The sequence below is a fragment of the Hordeum vulgare genome, unplaced genomic scaffold (assembly GCF_904849725.1).
Source record: "Hordeum vulgare subsp. vulgare unplaced genomic scaffold, MorexV3_pseudomolecules_assembly, whole genome shotgun sequence".
NCBI lineage: Eukaryota > Viridiplantae > Streptophyta > Magnoliopsida > Poales > Poaceae > Hordeum > Hordeum vulgare.
Window position 1 is genome coordinate 25,993 of NW_025422537.1, and position 17,980 is coordinate 43,972.

General features: G+C 36.7%; 2 protein-coding genes and 8 non-coding genes across 10 annotated transcripts; 4 read left to right on the plus strand and 6 right to left on the minus strand.

Annotated features, from left to right (window-relative positions):
- Positions 1 to 945: 945 nt before the first annotated feature.
- Positions 946 to 12,187, minus strand: LOC123419399 (DNA-directed RNA polymerase subunit beta). Its single transcript, XM_045107158.1, has one exon. The coding sequence runs from the start codon at positions 4,920 to 4,922 to the stop codon at positions 1,692 to 1,694; it is 3,231 nt and encodes a 1,076-aa protein (XP_044963093.1). The 5' UTR covers positions 4,923 to 12,187; the 3' UTR covers positions 946 to 1,691.
- On the plus strand, positions 6,088 to 6,158 carry TRNAC-GCA. Its single transcript has one exon. It is a non-coding gene; the product is annotated as a tRNA-Cys (tRNA).
- On the minus strand, positions 8,571 to 8,644 carry TRNAD-GUC. The gene has a single exon. It is a non-coding gene; the product is annotated as a tRNA-Asp (tRNA).
- TRNAY-GUA lies at positions 9,003 to 9,084 on the minus strand. The gene has a single exon. It is a non-coding gene; the product is annotated as a tRNA-Tyr (tRNA).
- Positions 9,735 to 9,806, minus strand: TRNAT-GGU. Its single transcript has one exon. It is a non-coding gene; the product is annotated as a tRNA-Thr (tRNA).
- TRNAM-CAU lies at positions 11,770 to 11,843 on the plus strand. The gene has a single exon. It is a non-coding gene; the product is annotated as a tRNA-Met (tRNA).
- A 104-nt stretch (positions 12,188 to 12,291) lies between the features above and the next one.
- On the minus strand, positions 12,292 to 12,362 carry TRNAG-GCC. The gene has a single exon. It is a non-coding gene; the product is annotated as a tRNA-Gly (tRNA).
- Positions 12,363 to 13,186: 824 nt separating this feature from the next.
- Positions 13,187 to 13,274, plus strand: TRNAS-UGA. Its single transcript has one exon. It is a non-coding gene; the product is annotated as a tRNA-Ser (tRNA).
- A 1,384-nt stretch (positions 13,275 to 14,658) lies between these two features.
- On the minus strand, positions 14,659 to 15,862 carry LOC123419405 (photosystem II D2 protein). Its single transcript, XM_045107164.1, has one exon. It carries the CDS (start codon positions 15,848 to 15,850, stop codon positions 14,789 to 14,791), a length of 1,062 nt encoding a protein of 353 aa, XP_044963099.1. The 5' UTR covers positions 15,851 to 15,862; the 3' UTR covers positions 14,659 to 14,788.
- A 970-nt stretch (positions 15,863 to 16,832) lies between these two features.
- TRNAS-GCU lies at positions 16,833 to 16,920 on the plus strand. Its single transcript has one exon. It is a non-coding gene; the product is annotated as a tRNA-Ser (tRNA).
- Positions 16,921 to 17,980: the final 1,060 nt, after the last annotated feature.

Sequence of the window (17,980 nt, forward strand, 5' to 3'; positions counted from 1 at the left end):
CACAAATACCTCGACGCTTTCCAATTGTTAATACATAAAGCCCGATAAGCATGTCTTGGGTTGGTACGCAAATAGGATCCCCAATAGCAGGAGATAAGAGATTCATATGAGAAAACATAAGTAAACGGGCTTCCGCCTGAGCTTCCAAGGATAAAGGTAGATGAACAGCCATTTGATCTCCATCAAAGTCTGCATTGAAACCCTTACACACTAATGGGTGTAAAGAAATAGTACGCCCCTCTACTAAAGTGGGTTGAAAGGCCTGTATGCCTAATCTATGCAGAGTAGGTGCTCTATTTAACAGTACAGGATGTCCCCGCATAACTTCTTGAAGTATTTCCCATACAATGGGTTCCTTTTCCCAAATTTTCCTTTTAGCAATCCTGACATTAGAAGTGGCGCGTTTCGTGATTAAATCGCGAATTACAAATAGCTGAAAAAGCTTTATTGCTATCTCTAGAGGTAATCCACATTGATGTAATGAAAGCGAAGGACCCACAACAATGACAGAACGCCCCGAGTAATCGACCCGTTTCCCAAGCAGAGTCTCGCGAAACCTTCCCTCTTTACCTTCAATTACATCTGAAAGTGATTTGTATACTTTATTGTGACCATCCCTCGTCGGTTGCCCGCGGGACCCACTATCAAGAAGTGTATCCACGGCTTCTTGTACCAATTTTTCCTGGCACATTACTAAATCTGCTGGCGCTAATTCACTTCTTTTTAATAGATAGGCAAGATTGTTGTTCCGACGGATAACTCTCTTATAAAGTTCATTAATGTCTGAAGTCACTACTTTATCTCCAGACCTATAAACAATAGGTCTCAATTCGGGAGGAAGAACCGGTAATAAGCACAAAACCATCCATTCTGGTTCTACATTTGTTTGAATAAAATGTTTCGCCAATTGCATGCGTCTAATCAAAAAAACTTTTCTTATTCGTCTTTTTCTATCTTCCCACTCATCTCCACTATACCCCTCGTCTTCTAATTCCTTCCATTCGACCAAAGAATTCTCTATAATAATTCGCAAATCCAAATCTGCTAATTGTTCTCTAATAGCACCTGCTCCTGTCGCAATTTCCCGATTTCGAAATGTTGCAAAGCCTGGGGTAGAAAAAAAGGGAGAAATGCTGTGGTTACAGGATGCAATTTCCTCTTCGAATAAACCTCGTAATCGTAAAAAAGTGGGTTTTTTAGTGCTGGGCCTAGCAAAAGAGAAATCGCCGTATACTAGGCCCTCCAACTTCTTAAGAGGTTTATCTAAAAGATTCGCGATATAACTAGGAAGACCTTTCAAATACCACACATGAGTCACGGGACATGCGAGTTTGATGTATCCCATTTGATATCTTCGTATCCGAGAATCCACAAATTCTACCCCGCATTTTTGGCAAAATCTTTCGTCTTCGTTTTCAGCTCCGCTCGCTCGAGAATTGCCACAACCGCAAATCCCGCTTTTTATGGGTCCAAAGATTCTTTCGCAAAACAATCCATCTTTTTCTGGTTTATCGGTTTTATAATGAAAAGTAGAGGGCCTTGTGACTTCGCCAACGGCTTCTCCATTAGGTAGGTTTTTGTTAGCCCAAGCCTTTATTTGTTGAGGGGAAACGAGTCCAATTTGAAGTTGTTGATGTTTATATTGGTCAATCATAAAATAGAAATAAGAAAAGAATTTATATTTATTCCGATCAAACTTCCTCCCTATTAACCTGGAAGTTCTTTTCAGATACAAGGAAATGATTCAGTTCTAGAGCCAAAGATCGTAGTTCTCGAACGAGCACTCGAAAAGATTCTGGAGGATCCTCATGATTAGGTATTCTTTTTCCCCAGATCGTAGCATTAAGTATTTCTTGGCGAGCTATAAGATGGTCAGATTTATAAGTAAGTATCTCTTGTAAAATATGAGCAACACCAAATCCTTCTAAAGCCCAAACTTCCATTTCTCCTACTCGTTGTCCCCCTTGCTTGGCTCTTCCTCTAACCGGTTGTTGTGTAACAAGTGAGTAGGGCCCAGTAGAACGCCCATGAATTTTCTCATCAACTTGATGAATTAATTTTAAGATATAGGACTTCCCTATTAGAACAGGTTGCTCAAAGGGGTCGCCTGTTCTTCCATCAAATATTCTGCTTTTTCCCGGGTACTCGGGTTCAAATACCCATGGATTTTTTGTTTCTTTACTGGCTTCATATAATTCTGAAAACACAAGTTTTCTTGAAGCCTCTTGCTCATATCTCTCATCAAAGGGTGCTATTCTATAATGTTTCTTTAGCAGATCCCCCGCTAATCCGAGCGAGCTTTCAAATATTTGTCCCACATTCATTCGGGAGGGTACTCCTAAGGGATTGAAGACCATATCAACGGGTGTTCCATCTTGCAAATAGGGCATATCTTGCCTAGGCAAAATTTTGGAAATGATCCCTTTATTCCCATGTCTTCCGGCTACTTTATCCCCAACTTTGATTTCACGTTTCTGTAAAATATATACACGAACCATTATGTCGAGGGGGTCCCTTTGGATCCATTTCACATCGATAACGCGCCCTCTTCCACCTATAGGTAATTTCAGAGAAGTTTCTTTTGAAGTGGAAACCTCAAGGCCGAATATGGCCCGTAATAATCCAGCTTCTGCGATATATGATGATTCGCTCGCTATCTGAGGCGTTAATTTACCTACTAAAATATCACCAGTTTCTACCCAGGATCCCAACCTAACAACTCCATTTTTGTCCAAATTGCGGAGTAAATGTTCTTCTAGATGTGGTATTTCTTTAGTGATTTTTTCAGCGGAGCCCTGGCTTGTCGTATCCGTCTGAATTTCATATTTCCGGATGTGAAAAGAGGTATAAATATCCTCATATACCAAACGTTCGCTAATTAGTACTGCGTCTTCAAAATTGTAACCTTCCCATGGCATATAAGCTACTAATACGTTTTTTCCTAAAGCAAGTTCCCCCCCAACTGTAGCAGCTCCTTCTGCTAAAATTTGTCCTTTTTTAATGGATTTACCCCGTGGAACCCGAGGTTTTTGGTGCATACAAGTATTTTTGTTAGAGCGACGGTGGTTAACTAAAGGAATACTTATAGTCTTCCCACTACTTGATAAAAGTATCTTATGACTATCAGTAGAAATGATCTTTCCCTCGCGTTCGGCTATAACGGAAACCCTCGAATCTAGAGCTGTTTGGCGTTCCAATCCAGTTCCAACAATGCATTTCTCGGACCGAGAAAGTGGAACTGCTTGGCGCTGCATATTAGAACTCATTAAAGCCCGATTCGCATCATTGTGCTCAATAAAAGGAATGAGAGAACCCCCAATAGAAAAATATTGGAAAGGAAAAATACTTCTAACATGAATCTGTTCCCATGCAATAGTCAAGAATTCTTGGCGGTATCTAGCTGGAACAACCTGTTCTTCCTGAATACCTTGATTCAAGGACAAAGAATTTCCTGCTGCTATCATATAATACTCATCTCTATTTGGTGATAGATAAACCACCTGTCTCTCTTTTTTTTCTTTTGCTTTCTCAGCAGATATTTCATAAAACGGACTCTCTATAGATCCCCACAAGTGATCAATTCTCGCATGAATTGCTAAGGATCCAGTAAGTCCAACATTGATTCCTTCAGACGTGTCAATTGGACAAATACGCCCATAGTGACTCGGATGAATATCTCGGCTCCGAAAACTTGCGGTTCTCCCCGTCAACCCTCCAGGACCTAAACAACTCACTTTTCGCCCATGAACAGTTTGTGTCAATGGATTCGTTTGATCAAAAACTTGAGATAATGGGTATGTGCCAAAAAAGGTCTCATAAGTAGTTATTAATAAAATTGAAGTTGAAGTTGGAGTTACCAAAGTTTGGGGAGTCGGTTTCGATTGACGTATGAATACTCTACGAATAGTTTTTTGAACTGCATGTTGTAAACGACCAAGAGCCAATCCGAATTGATCTTGTAACAGATCCGCAACCGAACGAATACGTTTATTTTTCAAGTGATTCATATCGTCATCGTCAAGTATACCCGTTCCAAATTTCATTCCAATCAAATGATCCGTAGCGGCCAATACATCTCGTGGTAACAAGAATGTATTGTTCTGAGGTATATCAAGATTAAGTCTCCGATTCATATTTCGTCGACCAATCCTTCCTAATTCACATTTTTGTTGAAAAAATTTCTTTTGTAATTCCTCGCATAAGGACTCCGAAAATACCAGGTCCCCACCTACACAAGCAAATTGTTGATAAAACTCCAAAATAGCTTTTTCTTTTGACTCAATCCTCTTCTTCTCCTTAGCATTCGGGAAAGACAAGAAAATTTCAGGGTAGGAAACATTATCTAGAATTTCTCTTAGATTCGAACCCATAGCTGATGATAGAACTAGAATAGATATCTTTTGTTTTCTACTCACGCGAGCCCATATCCTTTCTTTTTTATCAATTGCTAATTCCGATCTCCCTCCCCAATCTGATATTATAGTCCCGGTGTAGATAGAAATTCCCTTATGATCTAATTCCGAGCGGTAGTAAATACCAGGACTTAGCAATATTTGATTGATCACAATTCGGTATATTCCATTTATAATAAAGGTTCCTAAGGAATTCATTATAGGAATGTTTCCGATAGAAATGGTTTGCTTTTGCACATCGAAACCAAAAATTAATCTCGCAGATACATATAATTCGGAAGAATAGGTGAGTGATTCATACACAGCATCTCTTTCTTTTATCGAGGGTTCTAGCAATTGATATCCTTTCGCAAATAATTGAAATGCAATTTCGTGATCTGGATCTTTAATTGTTGGAAACTTGTCAAGTTCTTCTGCCAAGGCTTGATTAATGAACCTAAAAAATCCCTCGAATTGGATCTGACTAAATCCGGGTATTGTGGACATTCCCTCGTTTCCATTCCGGAGCATCTTAATCTTAAGTTTCCTGTTTATCAAAGAAAAATTCCATTATCAGCTCACTCTTCATCAATCCCTACGGATTGATCTAGCAATCATGGAATCTATATTCTGTTTACTGAATCACATGAAATTCTAGGGAACTCCACATACGTATTTCATATATGTATTTCATACATATGAATAGAGACCATTTCGACGAAAATTCTAGTTTACCAGGGGTACAAATGAAATGAAAATGAATTGCTAAAATATTCCTACAAAAAAAATTATGCCACTTATACTTTATAATATTCTAATCAGATTGAATGGCAAAGATTTCTCATTTTATCCCCTTTCTATGAATGTAATAAAGCCGTAATATAATACACTAGAAAGTTTTACTTTACTTCGATTTAGAATAGCGTGCTTACTTTAATTTCTAAAAATAATTTGAGGGTTCTTTTTTATTTCGGATCGGAGTAGTATAATTGCTAGAAAATTAAGTATTTCATTGTGGAATTCTAAAATAAAGTAAGTCCCTTTTTTAAGTACATGCCAATCTAATTATCCACCTCTCCCCATATCCATGCTTTTCTTTTATCGTAATTTCACTTGGGTAGGCCAAGATAGTCAGGTTATACTCTAATATCAGAGCAAATTTCCTTTTTTTATTCAAGATATTTAATTTAATACTTTGAAAAATTAAAGCACGATTCCCCATAGAGATATGTACATAAAGGGGATCTTTGGATAATAATGCTGCTCGGACCTAAAGTTCACCTATACACGGATTAAGCATAAAGCCATAATATTTTATTATGCCATTGAAATTGAAGGGGGGGAGATAATACCGATTTAAGAGTAGTTCACTACTGCAATTCAAAAAAGAAAGAGAATTCTAGTTAATGGTTCCAATTTGTTCTGAATTTTGCAGCCTGTGACTAGAAATCCACTTTTCTTCTTTTTCATCTCAATAGAAAGAAATGGGAAGTTTTATTGTGTTAGCAATGTATGTTTTAAGATAGAATCTATCGAGGAGAATAATCGAAACTGGATCAAAAAAAGCAGGAGTATCTTTTTTGAAAAAGATTGGAAAAAAGTAAGTTTAATTATATTCAAAATAAAAGAAAGGGGCTTTTCGTAAGAAAACGTGGATGAATACTTGCTGTTTTCTAGATTTTCGATCGGATTTTTTGGCGGCATGGCCAAGCGGTAAGGCAGGGGACTGCAAATCCTTTATCCCCAGTTCAAATCTGGGTGCCGCCTGATCAATAAAATACTTAGGTTTTCTAGTACTGATCGAATTCAATCAATTTTTACTTCGCATAAGTTCGGGCAAGAGAGTAACTAAGCCTGCCGATACTGGGTTTAGAGAAACCATACCATAGTTCTATCCTTAAACTAGGGTTAGGGTTTGTTTTGGCGGTAGTGGCCAAAATGGTTATCAATAGGGGTGAGGTAGTGTTTCCTTATTCTTTTATTATATGAATTTGAATTGGTTCTTAATTGATTCGATTTGAGAATTTTTAAATACGAGGATAAGATGTCAGAAATCTTGGTATCCAAAGAAAGGTCCCTAAGGGGCATTCTTCTCTTTTTCAATCTAAGATTCCAGAAGGGACTCCACGAAAGAATATCAAGACTTCCTAATTATCATACATTTTTTTATCGTACATCTTATGTGACCTACATACACTAGAGTAACAAAAGGAATAAAAAATCTTCCTATTCCCGCTTCTTCTATTCAGGACATCATTCCCGTACTCTTTCTTTTTTAAGGTAAGGAAAAAAGGGCTTTATAGTATCGTATTTTTAATGCTCTCTAATTCTACAAGAATTCCTATAAGAATTTGTTAGGAGTAAATTCCTTGAACTGATTGATCCATGGCCTTAGGGCAGAAGCCCTTTTTGACTCTGTACCCTTGATTCCACTATGATTATTGATCAATAGTAGAATAATCCCTTCATAGAAATAGGAGACATAATTTAGATGGATATAGTAAGTCTCGCTTGGGCTGCTTTAATGGTAGTCTTTACATTTTCTCTTTCACTAGTAGTATGGGGAAGGAGTGGACTCTAGGGATACGATACTACTAATTGATTAAGTAATCAAATTGTTGTATCAATTCTTTTTTTAATTGATCGTTTTGCATTAATTATTTTGTCAAACGTTATTCTTTAATCTTTTTCTTTAGTTTTGTTTCACTCCTGTAAGAAACTCTTGTATTGTAAGAAAGAGCCATTATACCAATTAAGAATTTCTACTAGAAATGACTAATGGTTAAAAAAAGTTCTATACATAAGAAAATTAGACTTTCTTCCACGGAACTATTCACGGCATATCACACATTTTCCATTTGTTTTATACTCTTTCTTTATTCTTAGAATAATTTTTATTCTCTTTTGAAGCATCTCGCGGGATATTTAAGCATGAAAGATTCGCTGGTTTTTTCCTTTTACTTTTTACTATAGTCTATTCTTATATTATTTTTCTTTCCTTCCATGGATTCTTTGGTCAAGAATTGTCTTCGATTTTTTTATTTTGACCTGATTGAAATTAAGTGGATGCAATGAAAAAAGAAATTGAATTAGACTACTTAACTATTTCAATCTACTAATCTATTCTATGTAGATTCAAAGATAATATAATAGAAAGACTCTAAAGTGTCGTAGAAAAAACTATATGTAGTTCTTTCTACCACACTTTAAGATTCCAACCAGATCCTTTCATTTAAGACTTGGATTTTTTTTATTTAATCCCTTTTTCATTTCTTCAATGATTAATTGGAATTCCACTTAATTATTTTGGCTGACTGTTTTTACATAAATAATAAGTAAAAAAGAAGTAGGAATTAGAATGAACAGTGCAGTAGCAATAAATGCGAGAATATTGACTTCCATAACCTCTTTATTTTTTATTTTCACAATAACTCGGGATGTAATCCCATGGAGAGGAAAAAGGGGTATCTTGTAAATTCAAGGGTAGGGCTTGCATTCTGATAATACTGAATCAATTCAATATTATGAATATCGGATCTATCAAATCAATTCATGGATGAGAGTTATATAGTATAACATAGGAAGATCCTATATCCATACTAAGACCAAAATGGGTTTTTTGATTGGATTAGGAATTCCCTCTTTTTTAATCCTTTTTTTTCTACTTTTTCTTTTCTATATCTCTAACCCACGAGCTTTCTTAATCTTATACAATTTCTCTTCCTTTTTCTTATAGTTATACATACAATTATGTATGTATTATATGAGCAACTTTCTATGGGTCACATAGACATCCAAATAAGCAGTAGAAGTGAGATGGGGAAAAGAGGTCTGAAATAAAAAGGGAATACAATTTATGTATGGATTCCGGTAAAATACCGGTACTCTATTCCATAACAGTGGAATAGGAAATTAAGATGAGGATGGTATCATCATAAAGAAAGATAGAGTAATATCCTAAAATTCTACTAATCCACATATCGTATGTGTGTCTTTCTTTATCTTTATCGATCGGGAGTAGTGAAAAAAATTCCTATACTCCTTCCCTCCCTCTTTAATGAGAGATGCAAAATAAAAAAGTGAAGTAAGGGTGCCCTATGGGTATTTGATCTTGCTCCCTGCCCCTTTTTTTTCATGGAAAAAGGAAATATGAATTTCTCCATTCATTGAACCCTAGTTCGGGACTGACGGGGCTCGAACCCGCAGCTTCCGCCTTGACAGGGCGGTGCTCTGACCAATTGAACTACAATCCCCGCGGGGTGTATGGCATACCCATTCTTAAATAGAACCATAAGAAGATTCGATTCGTCTGTCGTACTCTAAGAAATAGACGAATCATATACTACATACCCACATATTAATATTATATTATACGTGGGTATAGTGAGAGTGACATAACTAGTATGTCGTGATTTTTTATCACTAAAAATGGATAATAATCCACCCTTCAACAAGAAAAACTCTTTTGTTTGTAAGAAAGGAATGAGAGAGATATGGATTAGAAAAAAAAATCCCCTTTTTTATTTCTCTTTTATTTCTATAGATCAGACATTTTATTTTATGGGAGAAAAACAAAAGGATTTAGTTCATATTCACGAAGCCCTAGATTTTTGGGCCGAGCTGGATTTGAACCAGCGTAGACATTGTCAACGAATTTACAGTCCGTCCCCATTAACCACTCGGGCATCGACCCAGGAAGAATTTATTCTAGGGTTTTTGCTAATCTATGATTAACCTCCTTTCATAATACTCCCTACCCCCAGGGGAAGTCGAATCCCCGCTGCCTCCTTGAAAGAGAGATGTCCTGAACCACTAGACGATAGGGGCATCACTAGACGATAGGGCCATATACAACCGCTCGTGATTATACTATAATCATAGTATGAGCAGTTTTTTTGAATTGTCAATATACTCGAAAAGTATAACTAGATCCAAAGCAAAGAGTTTTTCTAACTTTTCTGCTATGTTTTCATCTAGGATTTTTTTAGTTGATGGTTAGATTAATTCATGGATCATCCTCTACCTTTTAGGGAAATTCATTTTAAATGTATAGAATAAGAATGGATTACTAAAAGGGATTCTAGATTAGTTCAGTACAGGTAGTTATTTTATTGATCTAAGATAAGATGAAAAAGAGTCCAATTTTTTTTTTATTTCCATTCCGTGCTTCATTTAGTGTTCAGACCAAAAATGCATTCATCCCGCACTAAGTCATAAAATTCTCTAAAGAGAAAGCTTCAAAAACAAAGAAAAAAGCGAATCAATTTAGTAGAAAAGTACTCTATCAGATTCGAACCAATGACTTACGTCTTAGCACGAGATTACTCTACCACTAATTTAAAAAGCCCTTTATCGGATTTGAACCGATGACTTATGCCTTACCATGGCATTACTCTACCACTGAGTTAAAAGGGCTTTTTATTTAATTCAAAAATTTGCCACTTTGATTTCCCATTATGGGTCTACTGCATAATGTACATATTATATATATATAATATATAGAGATATAGAGAGAGACATTATGTATAGATTGTATATGTATTGATATCTTGAGAGCTCAAAATAAAATTAAGAAAAAAAAACATACCCAACTCTTCTTGGTTCATGGTTTTCCGTTTCCGAAGGCTAGTAAAATAGGCGGATTCTGGAACCCCAAGGATTCAATGGTATATGGAAAATATAAGATTTCCAATCCTAGCGGGAAAAGGCAGGGAACAGATACCCAATAGGATAGGATCCTTGGGAGGAACTTTTGGTAATGGCCTTGATCCTCTATGCTATTTTTTATGTGTTCTTAGTTCTATTGAACTTTTTTGATTCTTTTAAACAAGAATCTAATAAACTAGCATTGAGTCAGTGGAAAAAAGGAGAGAGAGGAAAGTGTTAAATGGAGAGAGTCGACTAATCATAGACTTTTAGGATCTTCTTTACATCAGGTAAATCTGTCAGCCCTGTCCGTTTTTTTCTTTAAGTTACGACTCTTTAAGTTACAACTCTTTGCTTCTTACTTCTATCAAGCCATAGGGAAAGTCTATGATGAATTTGGAAAACTCATCTCACTCTTACTCTATGGCTCGGACTTAATGGGGGAAGAAAACATCTTCTATAATTTCTTTTTTGTTCAATTCTGGACAAAAAAGAAAAGGAAAAAAGGAATTTATAGGGACAGTGTTACCCCCTATATCCCCTAGTTTATATTGTAGGAATAATAAAACAATTTAGCAGTCTGGCACACTTACGTCCTCGCAAAGTAAATAATGATTATTGTAGTCGTAACCGTAGAATAGGATAGGATCCTAATCAAAATAAATACATTTGGTTCAGGCGCTATTAGCAGGGTAAGAAGAGATTTATTTTACAGACCAGAGGGAGAGGGGCTATCTAAATCCTAAAGTAAAGGCGCGCGATCGAAGTAGAAGTACCAATGGCTCAGTGTCATGAACCTTCTCCATCTGATTCAATAAGGGGGAATTAGCCTCCTTGTCAAATGGCTATCCTTGACAAAGGGTACCATTTATACCATAATATACAATGTAGCGGGTATAGTTTAGTGGTAAAAGTGTGATTCGTTCTATTAATAACTGAATTTGAAATGATATACTTAAGGCATCCTTAAGTTTTTTTTTATATTCCGATGAAAACTTTAGTTCTTATAAAGGATTAAATCCTTTTCCTCTCAATAGCATATTGAGGAAGAATATACATTCTGGCGATTTGTACCCAAAAACTAATTTAAATTGCATCCAAAATAAAAATTGGATTATGATATGAGTACAGAGTCGCGAAGCATAATTTTGCATTGGATTTAAGTATTCCAATTTTGAAAATATGAGTAAAGGATCTATGGATGAAGATACAAAAAAGTTGATTTCCAATCGTAACTAAATCTTCTTTTGTTAAAGGATAAGGAAGCCAAATAGCTAAAAAACGATAGTTTTGGTTTACTAGAACCATCCGCATATTGTTTCAGCTCGGTGGAAACCCAATTCTTTTCCTCAGGATCTCTTGAATGAAATTAGGGAACGAAGTAAGTAGATTAGATGGATTTAGATAGAATTTCTATCTCCTACTCTATAAGGATCATCTAGAAAGCAGAGAGCTTTGGTTCCATTCAAATAGAAAAGCTGACATAGATGTTAAGTGGTGAGAATATCCATAAAGGAGCCGAATGAAATCAAAATTTCATGTTCGGTTTTGAATTAGAGACGTTAAAAATAATCAACCAACGTCGACTATAACCCCTAGCCTTCCAAGCTAACGATGCGGGTTCGATTCCCGCTACCCGCTCCATTCTGTATAAAAGGAGTATTCTATTTGTCTAGACATGTTAAAGGCTTGTATTCAAGCCTTTTTTGTCCACCAGTTTCTGGTACTACAGAGCGGAGTAGAGCAGTTTGGTAGCTCACGAGGCTCATAACCTTGAGGTCACGGGTTCGATTCCCGTCTCCGCACTTAGCAGTCTCTATAAAAGGAGTATTCTATTTCTCTAGATATGGTAGAGGGGCGTATCCAACCCTTTTTTATTCATTAGTTCCGGGCCCTAGAGGGCAAAATTGAGCAATTTGCGAAGCCACTTGCCTTCACAAAAAGAAGGCGCAAGGCTTCTCCCTACCTTGCAGAAAATAAAAATGAAATGAAAGGGACAGTCTACCTCTCCCTTCCTTTTAAAAACAGTTTGCCCGTTGTTTGTCTCAGTTAATACCCAATTTTGGGGCTCTGTTGGCTAGTTCTATTTCTGCCTCCGGAGCGCCCTCTTTTTTTGAGGGGGATGCAAAGGAAGGGTAAATATAGTAAGGGATACGGCACTAGACTAATACTTAATTAATACTTAATTTAATATAAGTAGTTAAACAATTAACTAGACTAAACTTTTTATCATAGTACTTTGATAAATTAAGCGGGCGAGCGGCGGGAATCGAACCCGTATCTTCTCCTTGGCAAGGAGATGTTTTACCATTGAACTACGCTCGCTACGGTATATATTTTATAGCGTATATCCGCTTGGGTCGACCGTCTATGTCTGGGTCGACCGTTTCATTTCATTTTCTATTCTATTATATTAGATATTAGAGTTTTCCTTTTTTTATTATCTGTCAATGAATATTCTAATGGGAATTTCATAATACTGAAAGAGAAGAGCTAGCAATTCGGAACGCAAATTGCGTTTTAATACGTCTCACTATTCGAATTTTTTAAATGGCCTTTATTATTTCTTTTTTATGGGGTTACTAAATATTAACCAAATTTAATTTAAGAAATGAGAGAATTCAGAATAGCTACGAGAAAGACTAGTCCAATCCATAATGATGTACCGGAAAATACAACATTTTTATTATTTGACCAACCATCAGGAGAAGCAAATACAAGGGGTACACTAATTACTAAGACTGAGGAAGTCGCAATTAATGCAAAAACAGCTAATTGGAAAGCAATAGTCATATTTCTAATCCTCCAAGCTACCATCAAATAAAGTTGACTACATATTTGATCCCTCACTTAACCAAAATTGTAAAAAAATACAAGAAGTAGGAGGGGTTTAATCATGAATCCATTGATTCTTCTCTTTAATTAAAATTTATTACTTAACCTCTTTTTTATTTGGATATGGGGGTGAGAGGAGGTTATTTAGTCTTTATTTCACAAGCGGGTATAGCGGATCCTGTATCCGTGTATACAGTATACAGAGATATATCGAAAAGGAACTTGTATCTGATATCTTTCTAGAGGTTAATAAATATTTTTATTTTTTATATGGCTATGTTCTATTTGTAGGAGTAAAATAAGGATTAGGCGGTGGAGAGATGGCTGAGTGGTTGATAGCTCCGGTCTTGAAAACCGGTATAGTTCTAGGAACTATCGAGGGTTCGAATCCCTCTCTCTCCTTTTGCTTATTGAATACGTTTGTTTCTTTCATTTTTTTTTATTCTGTCCCTTATCTTTCTTTCATAAAAAGGAATGAATGGCTCGGCTAGATAGAATAACCGAGCCAGAACAGAAAAAAAGTAGAACAGGTATAAATAAGAAAATCTTAGTTAAGAGGGTTCATGTAAAGAACAGGTTCCAAATCACGATCGATTCCCTTTTCAAAACCTGCTGCAGCAGCTCGGGCTCTTCCTGCATGCCATAAATGGCCCACAAAAAAGAAGAATCCTAGAACAAAATGAGAAGTTGATAACCAACTTCTAGGAGAGACATAATTAACTGCATTGATCTCGGTCGCTACGCCACCCACGGAATTTAAAGAGCCTAAAGGAGCGTGGGTCATATATTCTGCTGAGCGCCGTTCTTGCCAAGGTTGTATGTCTTTTTTCAACCTACTCAAGTCCAAACCGTTGGGGCCCCTTAGAGGTTCTAACCATGGAGCACGAAGGTCCCAAAAACGCATAGTTTCCCCTCCAAAGATAACCTCCCCAGTTGGGGAACGCATTAGATATTTCCCTAAACCTGTGGGTCCTTGAGCGGATCCCACATTAGCTCCAAGACGCTGGTCTCTAACTAGAAAAGTAAATGCTTGAGCTTGAGAAGCTTCTGGCCCGGTGGGTCCATAAAACTCACTCGGATAAGCTGTATTATTGAACCATACAAAACAACAAGCGATAAAACCAAAGACAGATAAAGCAGCTAAACTATAAGACAAGTAAGCTTCTCCAGACCATACAAATGCACGGCGAGCCCATGCGAAGGGTTTGGTTAAAATATGCCAAATTCCCCCAAATACACAAATAAAACCCAACCATACATGTCCACCAATTATATCTTCTAAATCATCTACACTAACAATCCACCCTTCTCCCCCAAAAGGAGATTTTAGTAAATAACCAAATATAACACTGGGACTAAGGGTCAAATTGGTAATTTTTCTTACATCTCCCCCCCCAGGGGCCCAGGTATCATATACACCGCCAAAATAAAGAGCCTTGAGTACTAGAAGAAAAGCACCTAGACCTAACAAAATTAAGTGAATACCCAAAATTGTAGTCATTTTATTTCTATCTTTCCAGACATAACCAAAGAATGGAAAAGATTCTTCAAGAGTCTCGGGTCCCAGAAGCGCGTGATAAATGCCACCGAAGCCTAAGACTGCGGAGGAAATTAGGTGAAGTACGCCAGATACAAAGTATGGAAAAGTATCTAGAACTTCCCCCCCTGGCCCTACTCCCCAACCTAGAGTAGCTAAGTGTGGAAGTAAAATCAACCCTTGTTCATACATGGGCTTTTCTGGTACGAAATGGGCCACTTCAAATAGGTTCATTGCTCCGGCCCAGAATACGATTAATCCGGCATGGGCTACGTGAGCTCCAAGTAGTTTACCGGACAAATTGATAAGTCTGGCATTCCCAGCCCACCAAGCAAAGCCGGTGGTTTCTTGGTCACGACCAGCTAAAACGAAAGTTCCATTAAAGAGCGTTTCCACGTGGTAGAACCTCCTCAGGGAATATAAGATTTTCATGAGGCTGATCCTGAGCTGCCATCCACGCACGAATACCCTCGTTTAAAAGAATATTTTTGGTGTAGAAAGTCTCGAATTCAGGATCTTCCGCTGCACGGATTTCCTGGGAAACAAAGTCATAGGCACGTAAGTTCAGAGCCAAGCCAACTACGCCAATAGCACTCATCCATAAACCGGTGACGGGTACAAATAGCATAAAGAAATGTAACCAACGTTTATTGGAAAAAGCAACACCAAAGATTTGGGACCAAAAGCGGTTAGCAGTGACCATTGAATAAGTTTCTTCAGCTTGAGTTGGGTTAAAAGCACGGAAGGTATTTGCACCATCACCGTCCTCAAATAGAGTGTTTTCTACGGTTGCTCCATGAATAGCGCATAGCAGAGCCGCGCCTAATACTCCGGCAACTCCCATCATATGAAATGGGTTCAACGTCCAATTATGAAATCCTTGGAAGAAAAGGATGAATCGAAATATCGCTGCTACGCCAAAACTCGGCGCAAAGAACCAACCAGATTGCCCCAGTGGATAAATAAGGAATACCGAAACAAAAACAGCAATTGGACCAGAGAATGAGATTGCATTATAAGGCCGCAATTGAACAGACCGAGCAAGTTCAAATTGGCGTAACATGAAACCTATTAGTGCAAAAGCCCCGTGGAGAGCTACAAAAGTCCATAGACCGCCTAATTGACACCAACGAGTAAAATCTCCTTGTGCTTCTGGCCCCCATAGTAGCAACAAAGAGTGTGCTAAACTATTGGCAGGGGTAGAAACTGCTGCGGTTAAGAAATTACAACCTTCCAAATAGGAACTTGCCAATCCATGGGTATACCAAGAAGTTACAAAAGTTGTCCCTGTAAACCAACCCCCTAAAGCGAAATAAGCACAAGGAAAGAGCAATAGGCCAGACCATCCTACAAAAACGAAACGGTCCCTTCGTAACCAGTCATCCATAGTATCAAATAGATCATTTTCTTCTTTAGGAACTCTACCAAGGGCTATAGTCATAGTGATCCTCCTATTCAATTACTTCAACCATTTCCGAGCACCTCATATCACTTTCCAAGGCATATGATAGTTTTATATCTGTGGACGATTTCTTTCTCGTTCAATGCCCTTTTTCAATGGTCTCGAAGAGAGAAATTTTCCATTTTTATCTATGGAGTCACAACCGAGGTCGTTGTAAATCCATGAATTTGATTCGATTTGTTTTTCTTATCTTATACTTATAGAAATAAACCTTTGAATTCAGCATTATTCCAAGACTCCTATTTCAAAGTCTATCTTTTAAGGGAAAAATGAAAATAAAAGTAACCCCTTTTTTCCCATTCCCTCTCTATTGCATGGGGGGAAGAACTAAAATGGAGGATTCTGAAAAAAAAAAAGGACCTTCGAAATCAATTTTTATGTGTAGCGCAAAGGAGTTGCGATTTCTTCTTATTCCTATAGAACATCTAGTAACAAGAATATGAAATCGTAAATAGCGAAAAATTCTTGTCTTGCGCGGTCTAAGTCTAAGGAAATACGAAAAATTCGCTTATACAATTTCATCTACATCGAATTTATATATCAGAATAGCGGATAGAGGCATCATTCAAGGAGTCAGGTCTACTTACTTTATGCTTCTTTCCAATTTTATGGTGGATTTGATAAGAACCCTTTTTGCTTTCTTGATAAATAATCGACAAAAAAAAAAAAAGCGTTTTTTTATATATAGCTTGTTTTATTATAATTATAACAAGTCCTATATGGAAATGCCCGCTAAAGAGAAAATCTATTTGATTGTCTCTCGGTCAATATCGATTTTTACAAAGAAAAAACAAGAATTTTCTTCTTTTTTTTATTAACATTAAGAAAAAAGAATATAACTAAAATGGAATTGGCAATATAATTTTTATAGACTTTTGAAAGAAAAAAAGGGGTTTTTTGCAACCGTTATTTCTTATTTCTTGCCTATATCATATCACGGAAACCTTTCGCTTTGGAACGTGGAGAGATGGCTGAGTGGACTAAAGCGGCGGATTGCTAATCCGTTGTACAATTTTTTTGTACCGAGGGTTCGAATCCCTCTCTTTCCGCTCCCTTGGATCATTTGGGACTTTCAAACTGGAAAGAATTCTGACCCCCGGATTTTCTCATAGATAAATGTACGAAACAAATCCAATTTGTAAGAAAAAAAAAAAATTGAATTTTTACTCCTCGCGTCCAGGATTCCGTCCTGGATCATTAGATAAGAATCCAAAGATAAAGAGTGAAACAAAGAATATCACTACTGTATAAACAAAAAGTTTGAGAGTAAGCATTACATAATCTCCAAGATTTTTTTTTAAGGAATAGATTACCAGTTTTTCCTTACCACACGGATCCACTAGGATGGTTTTTTTTGATACCTAAAAATGCAAAAATGAATTCTGGAAAAAAATTGCAAGAATTCATTTATAATAAGAACTCTTATCAATAGCAAAAATAGGGTTAGGTGGTATTGAATAGGTATTGTGTAGGTACCTAAAGGTACCTGCTCAACCTAGGTGCAGGGGAGTAGAAAGGCTGATCCAAATTTATTGCTGTAGCTACCCATTCAATGTAGAATAATTTCAATTTTAGAATTGAGGGTTCATAATATAAAAATATAAAACTTCTCGGCTTTTACCCATTTTAATTTTTTTTTTTGGAATGAACACATCATTCAATTTGGCATACAGAGTACTAAAGATTTCATCGAAAACTTACAGCAGCTTGCCAAACAAAGGCTAATAGAAAAAAGAATAGAGGTATAACAGGCATAATATCCACGATTGGATTGAAAATAGCATAAGCTTCGGGCAATTTGGCAAAGAAAAAACTAGTAGGATAAAGAACAGAATTAAAACAGATACAGGTTAAACTAAGTATATTAGGCATAACAAGCATTTCATTCTTGTAGAGTAAATAATTGGATTTTGATTGAGTTATTTTTTTAAGGGAAAGAAGGAAAAGGCAGATTCAAAATCTTTTTTTCTTCGGACTTTCCCAAACACAAAATACCTCCTTGTATTCGCACTCTCAAATGAGAGTGGAATAAATTCGACTTTCATATAATATCTTAATAGAATTCCATGTAATGATCAATGCATTTTTTTGATTCTATATTATCTGCAT

Coding starts and splice junctions, on each gene's coding strand:
- LOC123419399 (XM_045107158.1), bottom strand. CDS start 4,922: ATGCTCCGGAATGGAAACGAGGGAATGTCCACAATACCCGGATTTAGT.
- LOC123419405 (XM_045107164.1), bottom strand. CDS start 15,850: ATGACTATAGCCCTTGGTAGAGTTCCTAAAGAAGAAAATGATCTATTT.